The sequence below is a fragment of the Tuber melanosporum genome (assembly GCF_000151645.1).
Source record: "Tuber melanosporum whole genome shotgun sequence assembly, scaffold_27, strain Mel28".
Lineage (NCBI taxonomy): Eukaryota > Fungi > Ascomycota > Pezizomycetes > Pezizales > Tuberaceae > Tuber > Tuber melanosporum.
The window spans coordinates 382,735-397,475 of NW_003298941.1; the positions used below are offsets into that span (position 1 = coordinate 382,735).

Below are 14,741 nucleotides of genomic sequence, written 5' to 3' on the forward strand. Positions count from 1 at the left end.
CGAACTCTGCGATGAGAGTTACGTGTGGTGCCTGCCAGTGTCATAGAGGTTTAACATTCGGTCCCACCGCAGCCCAAGCTATGGGGGCCAGACTCTTGATATCACAAATTAGCCACAGGAACGAGTCCATCCGGGACGGCACAGTGCTTCGTGATACGATACGGTATAGTCCATAAAAGCAAGGCCGTAGCGTCCGTTTGCACGGGATTCAATTTCGTGCTATCTCCTTCCTTGTGGGAGATCGGTAGTTGACTTGCAGGTGATTGGATGGGTGGCGTTGCTGTATTCACGGAGGAGCTCATAGGGGGATCTATGGTACAAGGAATTGAAATGGCCGCGACGATGGGGGAGGATGAGGGGAACGGAAGGAGCGGAAGGAATGTGTACTGGGGTTCTTTGAGGATGGGGGGGAAAATATAAAGACAATAGGGTGGAGCTACAAAAAAACGTACTCGGAGAAACCAAAATCCGTGGTCAAGTGTTCGTCCAGGAGCAGCACGAGTGATCACTGATGAGTGCACTCGTGTCGACAAAGGACTTGTGATATCTAATACATTGCTACGACCTACCCCCTCCCGGAAAGGTTAACTTTGTGTTCGTGTTTGAATAGACGAACGGATGAACCGAGGACGGAGCAAGAAAGCGTCGAAACATGGGAGAAACAAAATCATCCAGATTGAGGAATTAAAGGCGAGAAACGATGCGGTAGATGCGGTAAATAAAGTAAATCCTGTCTACACCCCCAAGGCAAAAACGGGATACCAATTATTTTTGAAGGAGAACACGATGAGCCACTTTATTCCCAAGCACTCGAGCACGCACCAGCACACGCCAATTACATAGCTTTCATAAAGCTGTAAAACTCTTGTTTGGCATGTTTGTCACCAGTAGAAGAAACCACTCAGCTCCACACCGCTAACGTACGGCCTATCCTACGAAGGGTACGGTACTACGTCTAAACGAAGGAACCAATAAACAGACGGCAGAGCAAGAAAGCTTCGAAACATGAGAGACACGACTCTCCGGATCCAGAAGGGGTGGACCAGAATCGACCCAGAAAACAAACCCTACCAAGGCACTCAGGGGAAAAGGGGACGTGACACCAGCACTTTACCAAGGAGGGCATACTCGATGAGCCAACTCACTCCAAACACTCGAGTGCGTACCGGCAGGTCTAACTGCACAGCACGCACACACCGAAGTCTATGCTGTCTGGCTAGACGGGTTCACTCCCAGTGGTGGTAACCAATCTGCTCCCCACGGCGACCGCACCCCAGCCTCGTGAGCGGTGTTGCTCGTGCCTGAGTTGGGTGCCGAACGGGAGCAAAGGAACACGAGAACGCCAGAATCGCTGCAATGCCTAAGAAATGGGAAACGCTAATCACCTAGATCTAGCTATAGAAGGCGAGAGTCAGCCCAGCGAGCAATTCCGTAATGAGAACTGGGGGGGTGCCACGAATGAGTTCGTTAAGATAGTAATCCAATTGTCACAATTAAAAAAGCGATTGATGATCGGAAAAGCCGCGAGAAGAGCCTTTCCGAGGAGCTTCACGATTAGAATACTGAGAAAATCCCCAGGAATTAGAAAGCGGCATATGAGACCAAGATATCGTATCTCCAGCCCGTCATATGGTTTCTCCAATAAACCGCAAGAGATAGAATCTACCGATGTGTTAATCATCATAATTTCTGGTAGATGCTGTCTATGAACATTTTAAACGGGGAGTATATTCCCATGCCGAATGAACTCCAAAGCGACATGGGATACTGTGAAATACCAGCTTCGGTGAAGCCGGCAAACTTGTCCCATTGACATTTAGAATCTGGATCTTTATGTACCCCCTCCCAGTAAAACTCATCATGAATTTAAAACGATTAAACCCAAAAAAAAAACGGCCTCCAGTGCTGTGATTTGGTGGGACCTGGGGGTCTAAACCGTCACATACCTTAAACAAAGATTAGCATTAGAAAGGTAAGTGGTCCCAAACCAGGGGTGGCCTCACAAGAGTAGTGAAGGAGTTGATATGCTTATATCTCAGGACTCTTAATCTTGAGAGTTTGAACAGGATTGCATCACATGTATCGCAGACTGTTGTAACCCTCCTTAATGACATTAGTTATGTCAATCCGCCAGCTGAATGCCATCGTTTTACGGCGACAAGAACCCGATGTTCTGCTTCAAGATTAGTTTTGATCAGAACCAAGGACAGGATCTCAATTTCCCTCTCGTGAATTAGTAAGCTACTCAGACAGAGAAAGGGCAAAACCGCAGGGACCAGACTTCCCAGCGAGAGCACACAACCTCGCTGCCATCGGATGTTCCCCCCTACCGTCCCCGGTCACCCCTGTCGTTTGTGTTCGTGTCGGTTACGCAGGAAGTGACTATTATAGGATGGTTTGGCAAATGTGTTTCTTTCTTTTTTCTCTCTCTCTCTCTTTTTTCACTTATTTCTTCGCCTTGCACGCGCTGGGCGCGTGGCGTGCCTTGGTACGAAGCTTGTTTTTGTGAATTGTGCGACGGTGCGGGCGGTTAGGCTGCCGGGGACTTTTTACTTGTATGGTTTTGGTATTCCATGGTTTACCGGTGCCGTATATTGTTGCGAGTGTGAATGGATTCAGTTATTGGCTGTGCTGTGCTCCGCTGTGTAGTACTGTACTGTGTTCGGGTGGAGTGAGTTGTGTATCGGTTTTCCCGTCTATTCACTGTGTTGACTCTCGTGTTTTGTTTGTTGGTGGACCTTCGCCCTTTGCACGGGCTGTTGCTCTCGTTCGTTCGGGTATTGGTGAATGGGTGAGCAGTAGTAGGTTTGATTGGACGGGATATTTACTGATAGCATGGTCCGGTTACCGCCACTGGCGATGGACTTGTCTGACTAGAGTTGTACTGGACAGATGCATATATACTGCACGATTCACGTGCCAATATTGCACTTGGGTATGATACTGGGAGTGAATTGATTCATCGAGCACGTTCAATTACTGGCGTGCCGTTTGTTCCGTGGTTCTCCTTACCAGTGGGATCTATCTAGTGCATCTTTTGCTACTAGATCGGCACGACTGTTTTTCCTTCCTCCCTTCCTTGCCCTGTACCTGATATTGGCGTTTTTCCTGCCCCCTCGCTCATTTCTCGGGGACGGGTAGTAGTAGGTAGCTTGCACGGAATGGGCCCTTGACGACGAACTTGCTTTCCAGTTTCAAAGTCGCAAGGTTCCGAGCGATTAGCCTACCGGTTCATACTTGTATCACCCAGCTATTGGGAGTGAATCTGTTCAGCAGGCGTGTTCTCCTTTGGATCTGCGATTATTGGTACCATATCCCTTTCCTCTGCCCCCGGGTCCTCTCGGCGGGACTTGCTGTGTCCGCTGCACTGCTTATTGCCTTTTGTTCCTGCATTAGGAGGGCTATCTTTTTCCTTGTTGGGTTCGAGACCCTCGTGCTCCCCCGTTCGTTCAATCGTCCTTTCAAACACGAGCACCGGCAGTCAAAGTAGTACTACCACCACACCATATATATACGGGACACCCATACAATAGAAGTGCGGTGAAGATTGGTTACCAATATTATTGGTTAACCTGTCCACGGTAGCTAGAGTCTGAAAACTGCATGTATGTTGTGTGAGGGGGGCACCGACAATCGAATGTTTGGGAGTGTAGTGGGTCTCCGGATATGTTCTCTGTCGGGCCACCCTGACGTCCTGATGGGTTGTCAGCTCCAGCTCCAGAGATAGTTCCACTCTCGGCAGGAGATGTGCTCGAACGGCGATACCAGTTCCCTAGCGGTCACCAACCCCGGCTCGGGCTCAGAGGCCTCAGGTGAATGGGATCGTCCTGCGACGACGGGTGCATACTGTAAGCCATTTCCTTCTTGCGCGAATTGATCAAATGGCGGGGCAAAACGCCCTGATGGAAAATGGGAGGATTCGTTGAGGATTGGCGCCGAGGGCTGGGTTGAGAATTGTTCGTTCGAGTGGGTGAAAGTGAATGCATGATACGCTACCGCACCCATCGATTTCCCAAGCATGATATGGCACCCAGACACTTTTCACTGTAATGCCGGGTCCAATAGAGGCCTCTAGATGGATAGACTAGATATCGGTAGATATCTTGGTATCATACTGCCGCCATCCGAGACACGAACTGACAAACGAGAAATTATCAAGCCCTGTACTGTACTGTACCTCGACACAAGCCATTCTCAGCACATCATGGGCACGGGCCATAAAAACATCTACTACCGTACCGGTATCAATCATCCGAAAATCCGCAGTACGGTAAAGCTGCGCGAAATCTCGACCACGGCAACAAATTTTTTTTCTTCTTTTCTCTTTCTTTCCCAATCACCCCTCTCCGGCAGCGGCACATGTACTTGTAACTTAAGGAAGGAGATGCCATCACCATCCGCATCTGCACTCCAAACGAGTGCAAAAAAAACGCATGCAAGAGTGTCACTTTTTTTGTCACTTTTCCTTGCCCCACAAGCTACGGTACTCGAGTACTCGAGTACTCGTACACACATACACAACAGCACGGTAAGGGGCGCTATGCCACCCATCCTCCCCAACAAGCCAGCTAGCCCCACAGTTTCAACCCATGATGCTGTACCCCACACATTTCTTCTTCCTCAGCTCTTCGGCCTCCCATTCTCGGGTGATACCCCGTGAGCATCGCGTGCGTGCAACTCTACAACTACTGTACAGTACCAGGGCACAATAGAGGAGCTTGGCCCCTGTGGCCGGGTACACTTTTCTTCTTTTGCTCGGATAGACGAATGGCGGTTACTAATTCTTTTGGATCGGGCTCTCATCGACTGTTGGGTAAATAGTACAAGTATTGTCTTACTACCCTACTTTTGGGGGCAGACACCAAAGTCGCCTCCCGGGAGATGGAAATTTTGAATGAGTACGAGTACAGTACGGTTATCGTACAGTCAACACATAGCATAATTTAACGGCCGGTCCAAAATGCTCAGATACCAAGAGAAAGGACATCACGGTGTGCGCGTTGTGAAGCATGGGTGATATATATTTAGAAGCGCAGAGAAGTGGAGGGTTATAGAGGGCCAGTGATATGGTAAATGAGCAGAACTGGGTTTCAGATTGTGCCCGTGTGTGTACAGTACCTGTACTCGTACTGAGTATCGGTAGGTACTCTCGTAGCGGGAAAGAAGTACTGTACAAGTACTCCGTAAGCGAAAACAGGGGTCACGGAATTTTCGCCATACTGTAGTTCATCAATCCCTGTTTCCGGGTACCTCTTTTTGTCTGCTGCGAGTAGGTAAACCCGGGCTATAATATCCAAACGATCTACAAGCACTGGGTTAAGTTAATCGCCGGGAGAAACTCCGAACTCTAAGATTAAAGTTTCGCGGGTTAGCAGGGGAAGAGAAGAAAAAAGGGAAGAATTGGGAGGAGTATCCATCAACAAGGAACAAACAAACCTCTCATGACATTTTGCACTCTTGTCCCGCGATTTTCAGAAACCATTCCTTTCCGCGCATACCCCAAGCCCCCATTAGTCCTCCCGATCACCGAATTTTAAGGGCCATATCATATGTGGAGAGAGAGAGGGAGAGAGAGAAAACCTATCAACCCCAGCCCCACATCCCTAACCTCGTTAAACTCGTGCAAAAGTTTAATATGCCCTTTCACAGTTTTCTCCGCATCTTTTTCACTTCAGACACCCCCACATGGTCAGCCCAAGCCCAGCCAAAGACAAAACTGTTGGTTTTTTCTTTTTTTTCCTTTCAATGCACTTATCCTACGATAAAGCTGCACGGTACTTACTTGAGTCTCGCCAACACCACCGCATGTTCGCTTTCTATTTTCTCGATTTGCGATTCTAGCGAGGTTATGCTTTTTCGTAGGGATGCCTGCACTCGAATTGTTAGGGAGCGGGAAGACGGGTATCCGGGTGGGGTGGGATGGAGGAGGGGGAGTACCATTTTGCGTTCCTGAGGAGTGGATACCTGCTGGGGTGGGTTTGGATTTCCTGGATCGGACATTTGTGTACTGGTATTAGAAGGCGAGGGGAGGAGGGGGATTGTGTGCGATCAGTATTTGAAAATGGATGGTGGTGGTGGTGGTTAGGTCGCGGGAGCGAGGGAGCGAGGGAACGGGGGTGGTGGGTTCGTTCGTTCGTTGGTGATGGTGGTGGTGGTCGCTGGATGGTAGGTATGATACTCGAGTAGAGAGGTGTTGTGGACAGTAGAGAGGTGTTGTGGACGTCAGTCAAGCGCATGCAGGCCAAACCAACGAACCCAGCAGCCGGCCAGCACATGTTTCTCACGCCTTGATGATCCTTAAGCGAGCTGTTTACTTGGGCGAATGACCACCAGCTATGGTAGGGTAAGGGGATCCGAATTGTTCGTTCGTCAATTTCAACTGTTGCCCCCCCTTCCACCACAACAGGTTCTCAGTTTATTTCTTCACTTGCTTGCTGCAGGTGCTAGATTTCTCATTGCATGCGATCCAGATCCGTGCGGAAAGGCCAAAATTTGGCGTAATGCAATAGCGGTCGTGTTCACAAACGTCAAACCCACTTCCACCTTCCCCGCCAGTGCCTGTCGTATCAGCCCGAACTTCTCCAATACCAATGCCAATGCCTAGTGCCCTGGCAGCGAAGGCTTATGCGGCCGTTCCAAGACCAAATCGGAGTTCCCGGGATATAGTGGTCTGCGATATCAGAGCATGGCCTCTCCTGGTCCGATTGGTTCGTAACTTAATTCAAAGATCGTACTTGTATATTGTATAGTTGGAAGGTATAATACTCGTACTACTCTCCTTACCGTATTACCTAGAGTCTACCATGTCTGTACTAGTAAGTACATTCCAAATCAGGAGGGTCGAGAAGGAGGCAAAGACGGAAAGTGGGTTCGGCATCGACGGGGCGTGACAAGACAGGACGGGACAGAGCGGGACAGTTGAACCCTTATGCTGGAGGAACGATGGGAAGGGAGGAAGAAGGAAAAACCCCCAACCCCTGGCGTGGTGGGTACTCGAGTACTCGAGTACAGTACATGCTGGTGGTACCTGTATCATAGTAGCTTTGTACTAGTACAAGTAATAAGACAATTCTGGGGTATCATAGAATTGAAATAATATTATGAAAAAGGTACGATATTAAACTGCCGGTGTTGCCAATGACCGAGTGTATTATTAGCTGTAGGTAATTATACGGGAATCCTCTTTGTCCCCCTATGTGCTCGTAAAGTGCTCCTACACAGGCGTAACAATCGCCTACCGTAGTCCATGTCCCAGCATACGAGCACCACCATCGAATATCCATTCAGCATTACCAGTATAAATTAGTATGACGAGGCCCTATATGGAGGACCCCTTTACAGTACCATACCCTGACCAACCAGCCCTGCTAGCGGGCGGAAACAAGTCCACCTCCGATCCCGTGGAAACCGTGCGCTTGTACTACTCGAGTGCACTCTCCCCCTGGCTTAAAAATTTACCATTTCAATGATTTCCTTCCTTCCCTACCCCCCTGCCCTCGTCTCTTCCCTGCCTTGATAATATTATGATAGCATATAACATAACTTCCTCGCTCTCGTTTAGTCCACCCTGCTCTAGCGAGTGGGGAAATATTTGCCATGTCGGGAATCCCGTACGATAGATGCTATGATGATGATGCGGATCGTGTGTGGTTTGGTCTGGGCTACTTGTAGAAGTATCATGTGGCACAAAGCAAAGAAGGGGCCTTTGTTTCGACAAACTCGAAACTTTCTCCCATCATAATATCGGCCAGACAGACAAAGGGAGAAGGAAGGGAGAGAGAGAGAGAAAGAGAGGAAGCCCTGCTGATATCGGTGAGCATCCGAAAGATACCGCCCGCCTGCCGCGTCGCCGGCGTGGATGTGGAAGTGGGCTTGCAGATAACGTAGGTGGCAGGAGAAGAAGAAAAAAAAAAGGAGAAGGAAAAAGGAAGAAAAGCTATCGAAGGAGCTGGGTGTACTCGTACAGAGTGGGGAAGTATAAGATTTCTTGCGCTGGAGATATGATACGTAATGGATTTGGAGTTCCTACTTTGTATGATACCGCGATGGTTTTCTCTCTCTCTCTCTCTCAACATCAGTTTGTGGTGGAGCTCTCTTTTTTTTCCGTGGCTTGTCTTTATCGGCCGCCCGTTTAGGTGACTTGTCGGATTGGTTGATTGATGGATTCATCGATTGATTCAACGACTTAGCCTCCACTCACCTCTCATTCGACATCCCAACCGCTAAAAAGCTGAACACGGCGGCTCGGGGAAACAAACAATTCTTAAAAAGGAGGCCGGGTATCATGTCGAAACCAGACGGAGATCTCATTCATTACGGTAATTTAACAAACCGAAGATAATTGAAGCACAAGAGGAAGAAAATGAGCTGAAATGAATTATAAAACTACCGCGTTTTCTGATGGTGGTGACACAACTCTCTTCTCTCTCGCTCTCCCCCTTTAGCAAGTTAGGTACAGTACTAGCATGATACAGTACGGTAACTTGTACAATAATCCCCCAACGGTCCACTCTGACCTGGTGATGATGATTACTGGATGGAGAGGTTCCTGCTTTCTACTAGTATAGTATCGTATCGCTTGCTGGCCGGCGTTGGGTGGGGCGAGCAAATAAAAAAAGCCACCATCTCGGGAACTTGGGCACTACCCCGAGTAAGAAGAGTCATTCCGTGTGAGACGTTAGTCTGGCGAGCCCCGGATCCCTCCACCTTCTCGCGCAATCTGGGCTTGTTGCCGCAAGAGGCGGGGGGGCCACCGGCGGCCAGGCGGTGAAGTCGTTAGAGAATGCCTACTCGGTCTGGCTTGGAAGTCTTGGAGAGAATATCCGTGCTGATGTCGTACCATGGCGAATGTCTAAAACCGGGAGAATTGGGCTACAATAGTACTGGTAGCATGTGATATTGGAACTGTAGTACCAGATGGGTTTTCGATATTTCTCTTATTTTATTCCCTTTCTATCAATCGCCTTACTGCCTTTCTCCTTTACCCTCTCATCCCACTCATGCCCAGCAGCCAGCTCTCACAAACGGGCAAATAACAAAGCGGAGCGAATCACAGCTGGATTTTGCACTCCCCCGCCTGAAAAAAGAAGAAAAATAAACACGATCCCTTCCAAAAGATCCTGCAGAGCGCAGCACTACTATGTCTCTCCAAGATCTTGCCATTCCCTGTTCTCCCCCCCGAAAAAAAAAAAAAAAAGGAACAACACAGTTGACGATTTCCTGCAACTGTTGCATTTGTTCACCTAACGGCTCGCTTGCTATGGGCTATTTATACCTTGTTAATGTGTTTCGTTCGGATAGGAGGTGGAGAGGGAGGAGGTGTCTTGGGTGGGTCTATACAAGTACTAGTATTATAACGGGGCAACAGTTGATGGATGGATGGAACAACCAACTCTTTATGGCTAAAAAAACTTGACACGATATGCCTTGAATGGATGAATGAAGGAGGGATTGAGTGGAGTTGCCTCCCTTTGGTATGGTGCTACAATACTACCGGTATAGTGGACTGTCAGTTGGGGGGGAGGGAAGGGGAAAACCTCCTTGAGAGGGGCCCTTCCAGAGGCCTGCTACAGTGCTCGGGTACGGTGCCTGTCGTGTTCCAGCTCACAAGCAGTAAAAAAAATGTCATACCTTCCACTCTCTTCTCTTTTAACCCGCGAGTGGGTTAGAGCAGTAGTACTCGAGTACTGTTGCCACTCACTCATTCTAATACTGGTACCTGTACCATGCTCTAGACACTCGCTTCCTTTGTATCCCAATCCGGGAGGAGCAAAGTTGCACAATGGGACTAGGGGGGAGACTGCCTCTGGTTAGTTAGTTACAGATATCGGTAATTGTGGCTAGTTAGTAACTAGTTAGTTATACAATAGTTAGTTAGTCCCCACTTGACCCGCGATAATTAATCAACTCGATTCAACAAACCCTACCTGCCGGTACCTGCGGATATAGTATCGTAGTACAGAACTGAAGGAACGAATTGACACTCTCCCCGGAACAACTGTGCCGGGCCAGTTTTTCCTACGCACATACCCTCGTCTGGACTGTACAGTACCTGTACTCTTACTTCGCATTTGGCACAAAGTATCTGGAGATGATACAGGGTTTTTTTCTTCTTCGCTGGTTGGGTGGGTGTGTAACAATGGCTGTATTTCCAGATATCTATTGTCGGAAACAAGCGTGTGAGATGGATTGACCCTTTACCGCAAAGTATAGTACCGGTACACCCATCCCGCTCATTCTGCTTGTACGAGTACAGCACCCAGCTGGCTGGTTAGTGAGACTTCCACCCTTCAACTTGTTTCCTTTATGGAATTTTCTAGCCCAGCAGGACCCTGTCCTGCCCAGATCTGGGAAGTGTACGAGTAGAATTTGTGGGCGGGAGAAGGAGTGAATTAGAAATTAATGGAAGAGAAAGGAAGGGATGGGCAAAAGTGAACCACCATAAGGGGTCTCAATCCTCTGGGGTCTTTTCTCTAGCTACGCTAGCTACAGTGACTTATATACATACCTACTTACTGGGATGTGTGTGAGTACCGTAGGAGGGTGGAAAGTATATATATATCTATCCCCCAAATCTCCTCAAACCGCCATCCTCTTTGTTCTGACTATCACGAGTCGAGCTCCCCTTCAACGGCGCCTCTATCTACTACTCGCTCTTCCAAACTTGGGGCCATTGTGCACCTGTCCTCTCGCTCTTTCATCTTGCTTTAATTATTCGACTTAGCCCGCCCTTTTACCCTTTAACTATTAATTTTTGGTTTAATCGATTGAGAGCTTTTCGTTCAAAAAGCGATAATGCGATATTCTACGGCTCTCAGTGTGCTGGGTGGCATCGCTGCCCTCAGCAGCTTCGCCGTAGCCCACCCGTTCCTCCCATCGGTCCTGTCCAAGCGGGATTCCCCGGATAATACTTGTGGGAATTTATTCGCTGGGGCGGGTAATAATTATACCTGTGGCCCCACGAATATTGGGACGTGCTGCTCGCAGTATGGGTATTGTGGTGCCACCTCCGATTACTGCGGGACCGGGTGCCAGGCAGCATATGGGGTGAGTTTTTTTTTTTTTTTTTTTTAATTCTGAATTTCTTGCTTTTTCGGTTATTGTTGGGAGTGGTTTCTTTTTCCCGAAAGCGCTGGTGGAGACTCCGGGGGTGAATTGGCTGCTTTGGCTGGACTTAAGAAATGAATAAAAGAGTGGGTGGCTAACTTTGGGTGTTGCCTTCAGAATTGTACGAGTTCCGGCGGCGGCGGCGGCGGCGGAGATACGCCTACTGACCCGAATCTATGCGGTCCTACGAACGGGAATAATAGTTGCGTAACAGGATCTTGCTGCTCAGCCAATGGCTACTGCGGGACAACATCTGTACGATAATACCCGCACACTCTGCACGACCCAAGATCAAGCAAGGCTGACAATTGCTCGAAAAACACAGGATTACTGCCTCCCAGCAAACGGCTGCCAACCTGCATACGGAGTACACCCCCCCCCCATCTCCTTCAAAAATGTGAAAAACTAAGATTCTAACATCACCCTCTCAAGACCTGCAACTCAACCAGCACCCCCGGCGGCGGCAGCGACGATCGCTGCGGTCCAGCTGGCGGGAACCAAGTCTGCTCCAACAACAGATGCTGCAGCCCAGCAGGCTACTGCGGCACCGGATCGGATTACTGCAAGTCTCCAGACTGCCTCCGAGGCTTCGGAGTCTGCGACAGTGACCAGACACCCTCCGGCGCTTCCACCGCGGGGCTAGCCAGACCGGAGCTCGGCTCCGTGCCTTACGGCGAGGACATCTACGACTGTGGATACCCTGGCCATGTCGCGCTGACGTACGACGACGGTCCGTACACATACACTAATGATTTACTGGACCTGCTCGCAGCCTACGGCTTCAAGGCTACTTTCTTCATCACTGGGGTCAATAATGGAAAGGGCGCTATTGATTCCACACCTGCGTGGACGAGTGTGATACAGAGGATGGTGACGGATGGGCATCAGATTGCGTCGCATACTTGGAGTCATGCGGATTTGTCCTTGCTCTCAGATGCTGACCGGGAGACGGAGATGATCAAGAATGAGATGGCGCTCCGGAATATCTGTGGGAAGGTGCCGACTTACATGAGGTACCCCCCCCCCCCCTCGACAGGGAGAGTCGTACTGATTGTTGTGGTCGAGGCCGCCATTCTCGTCTTGCAATGCTGCTTGCAAGGCCACTATGAAAAAACTTGGCTACCACATCACATACTTTGACTTTGACACCCAGGATTACTTGCACACCACCCCCGAGACAAACCAGATCTCCAAGGACGTGGTGCATAATCTCCTCGCTGGCACCGATAGCACCACTCAGGACTTCTTGGCCATTGCTCATGATATTCATTATCAGACGGTACATAATCTTACCACATACATGTTTGATCAGATGGTTCAGTATGGCTATCAAGGTGGGTTGCTGTCCTTTCCTTGGTACACTTGAGGAGAAGGGAGAAGCAGGGTGCTAATTACGAGTGAACAGGTGTCACTGCAGGAAGGTGCCTGAACGATCCTGAGGCCAATTGGTACAGAACCTCCGGAACGACGAGTAAGTAAAGATTTCAGTTGTATCCCGTTGGTTGTGGAAAGGGTTGGAGAAGAGTTGTAAATCCATAGTTCCATTGTACAAGAGTCACGGAAAATCTACATAATTTTTTTGAGATGCGAGTCAGCGCCGATTCTTATGATATTTTTATAGCCCCTCCAACGAATTCCTCTTCTAGCTCTACTACATCTACTAGCAGCAGCAGCAGCACCGGAACCACCAGTTCAACAACAACCACACCCACCGGAACCACCAGCTCCTCAACAACTACAAGCAGCTCAACCAGTACTTCTTCCTCGTCATCTACAACCTCTACCACCTCATCTTCCACCACCACTACCCCAACAACCTCAACCACAACAACTCCGGCACCAACCTCAACCTGCACTTACCCAATGCTAGGGAACTGGTGCTGCAAGCCGTTCACCTTCTCAAACAAGGCCACCTGCAAGGTATCCTGGGCCAGCTGTCTCGTCTCCCGTGCCGAGTGCATACTCAAGTCAGGCCTGAGCTTCCAAGTCGCAAACAAGCAGTGCGATGAGTGGCAAGATAACGTTTGCAAGAAGCTAAACTCATATTGTGATACCTGCTCGTTCCTTGGGTCGTGTGATAGCTCCAAGTTCAAGATCTAAACGTAATAGTTTGGAGAGTCTGAAGGGGGTCATTGATCATTTGTCTCTTTTAACGTGTACTACTACTATCATACTTTTTATATTTTTATATGGGATTTGGTATGGATGGATGGATGGATATAAAAAAAAAGATTCGGGGGGTTTTTTTTTTTTTTACACGACTTGTAAGGTATGGTATGGTACGGTAGATAGAGAACCTGTTCGGGGGAAACTGGGTTAATGAATGGGAAATTTCGATGGGCAAACTACGGGTCTGAGGATGAGTTGTGTGCCTGCCTCGGTTTTTCATTTGGAACGAGTGATTGATTATGCTTGGTTACCCTCCCACCCAATAGGATTTCTCGGGCATCCAAGGATGTTTCTCTTCGACGATTTGCTGCTATGGTAGTTGGTTAATGAAATGTTTTGCGAAAAAGGATGGGGAGGGGATTTTCGACTATTTCCATCCCAATTGAGTTTCGACAATACAAACAATAGGCGGAATACATATATATATCTCATTCTCCGCGCCCTGGAGACCGGCCGACCGAAATCGGTGGGTCTCTAAGGCTACCAGCACCCTCAAAGGAAGGCGTGAGATTACCAGAGATGAGGAGACTGAGTGTGGGGGGTGGGAGAGGGTTGCAAATGTCTATGGTTGGGTGGGAGGTGAAGGTGGGGTTTACAAGTAGCTTGTAACCTCCAAAGGGGGGGGTCATGATGGTGAGTGTTGGTAGCGGGTACTTTGCAAGCGAGAGAGTGAAAACGCTTGAGTACGAGTAGTGGAGAAAGTGGATGTGCTTCCATGACTGATCGGTTTCCTGCTTAATTAAATACAGGAAAGAGAAAACACATATACCACCGTCACCCAAACCATCATAACAGTTGGAACCCTTCTAGCTCAATGACGTCATGCCCTCCGTATAATCCCTGTATCCCACGTACCACCCATTAGGGTTCATGTCTGAGTCCTTCCCTAGTGCCACACTATGGACTCGCGGATCTCAACATCGACGTCCGTGATGCCGTACTCTACGAGAATCTCCTTGCAACTGAGGGCCACTTTGGTGCCGTTCTCGAAAGATAGAGATTTGGGCTGCACGCCGATCCAGAGGATGGCAGGGGGAAAGGGCTCTTCCTCATAGCCGATGCGAACTAGATCAATGCTTGTGAAAGCCACCTTTTTCGAATCCAGGTGTTCGATGACTTTGCGAGGTAAGTTGCCTTCCCAGACATCCTTGATTGGATGTCGGCCGACGGGCCTGAGTACCTTGTGCTTAAGGTAAGCCTCCGGCCCACTGGGTTCCTCCCACGGAGTGGTGCTTGAGCGGCCAACTAATACTGGGCGGGAGGGTAGGCCGGCATAGTAGAACTGGGACTCCTTCGACAGAGGGGAATCCGGGGTTGAGGCACTACCTTGGCTGAGATTTGAGGATTCAGTCATAGGGGGGAGAGCACGGGAGAGTTCTTGTCTTATTAGCCAATGTAGAAGTGTTGAATATAGAGGGGAAAGATTCGGGAATAGCTAAAAATAGGAGAGAACAGGGCAAGAGAGG

General features: G+C 49.1%; 1 protein-coding gene; it reads left to right on the forward strand.

Moving 5' to 3' along the window:
- The first annotated feature begins 10,638 nt into the window (after window positions 1-10,638).
- On the forward strand, window positions 10,639-12,691 carry GSTUM_00006497001 (uncharacterized protein). XM_002838688.2 has 6 exons: window positions 10,639-11,046; window positions 11,224-11,361; window positions 11,432-11,473; window positions 11,539-12,119; window positions 12,172-12,440; window positions 12,512-12,691. Exons 1-6 carry the CDS (start codon window positions 10,795-10,797, stop codon window positions 12,583-12,585), a joined length of 1,356 nt encoding a protein of 451 aa, XP_002838734.1. The 5' UTR covers window positions 10,639-10,794; the 3' UTR covers window positions 12,586-12,691.
- Window positions 12,692-14,741: the final 2,050 nt, after the last annotated feature.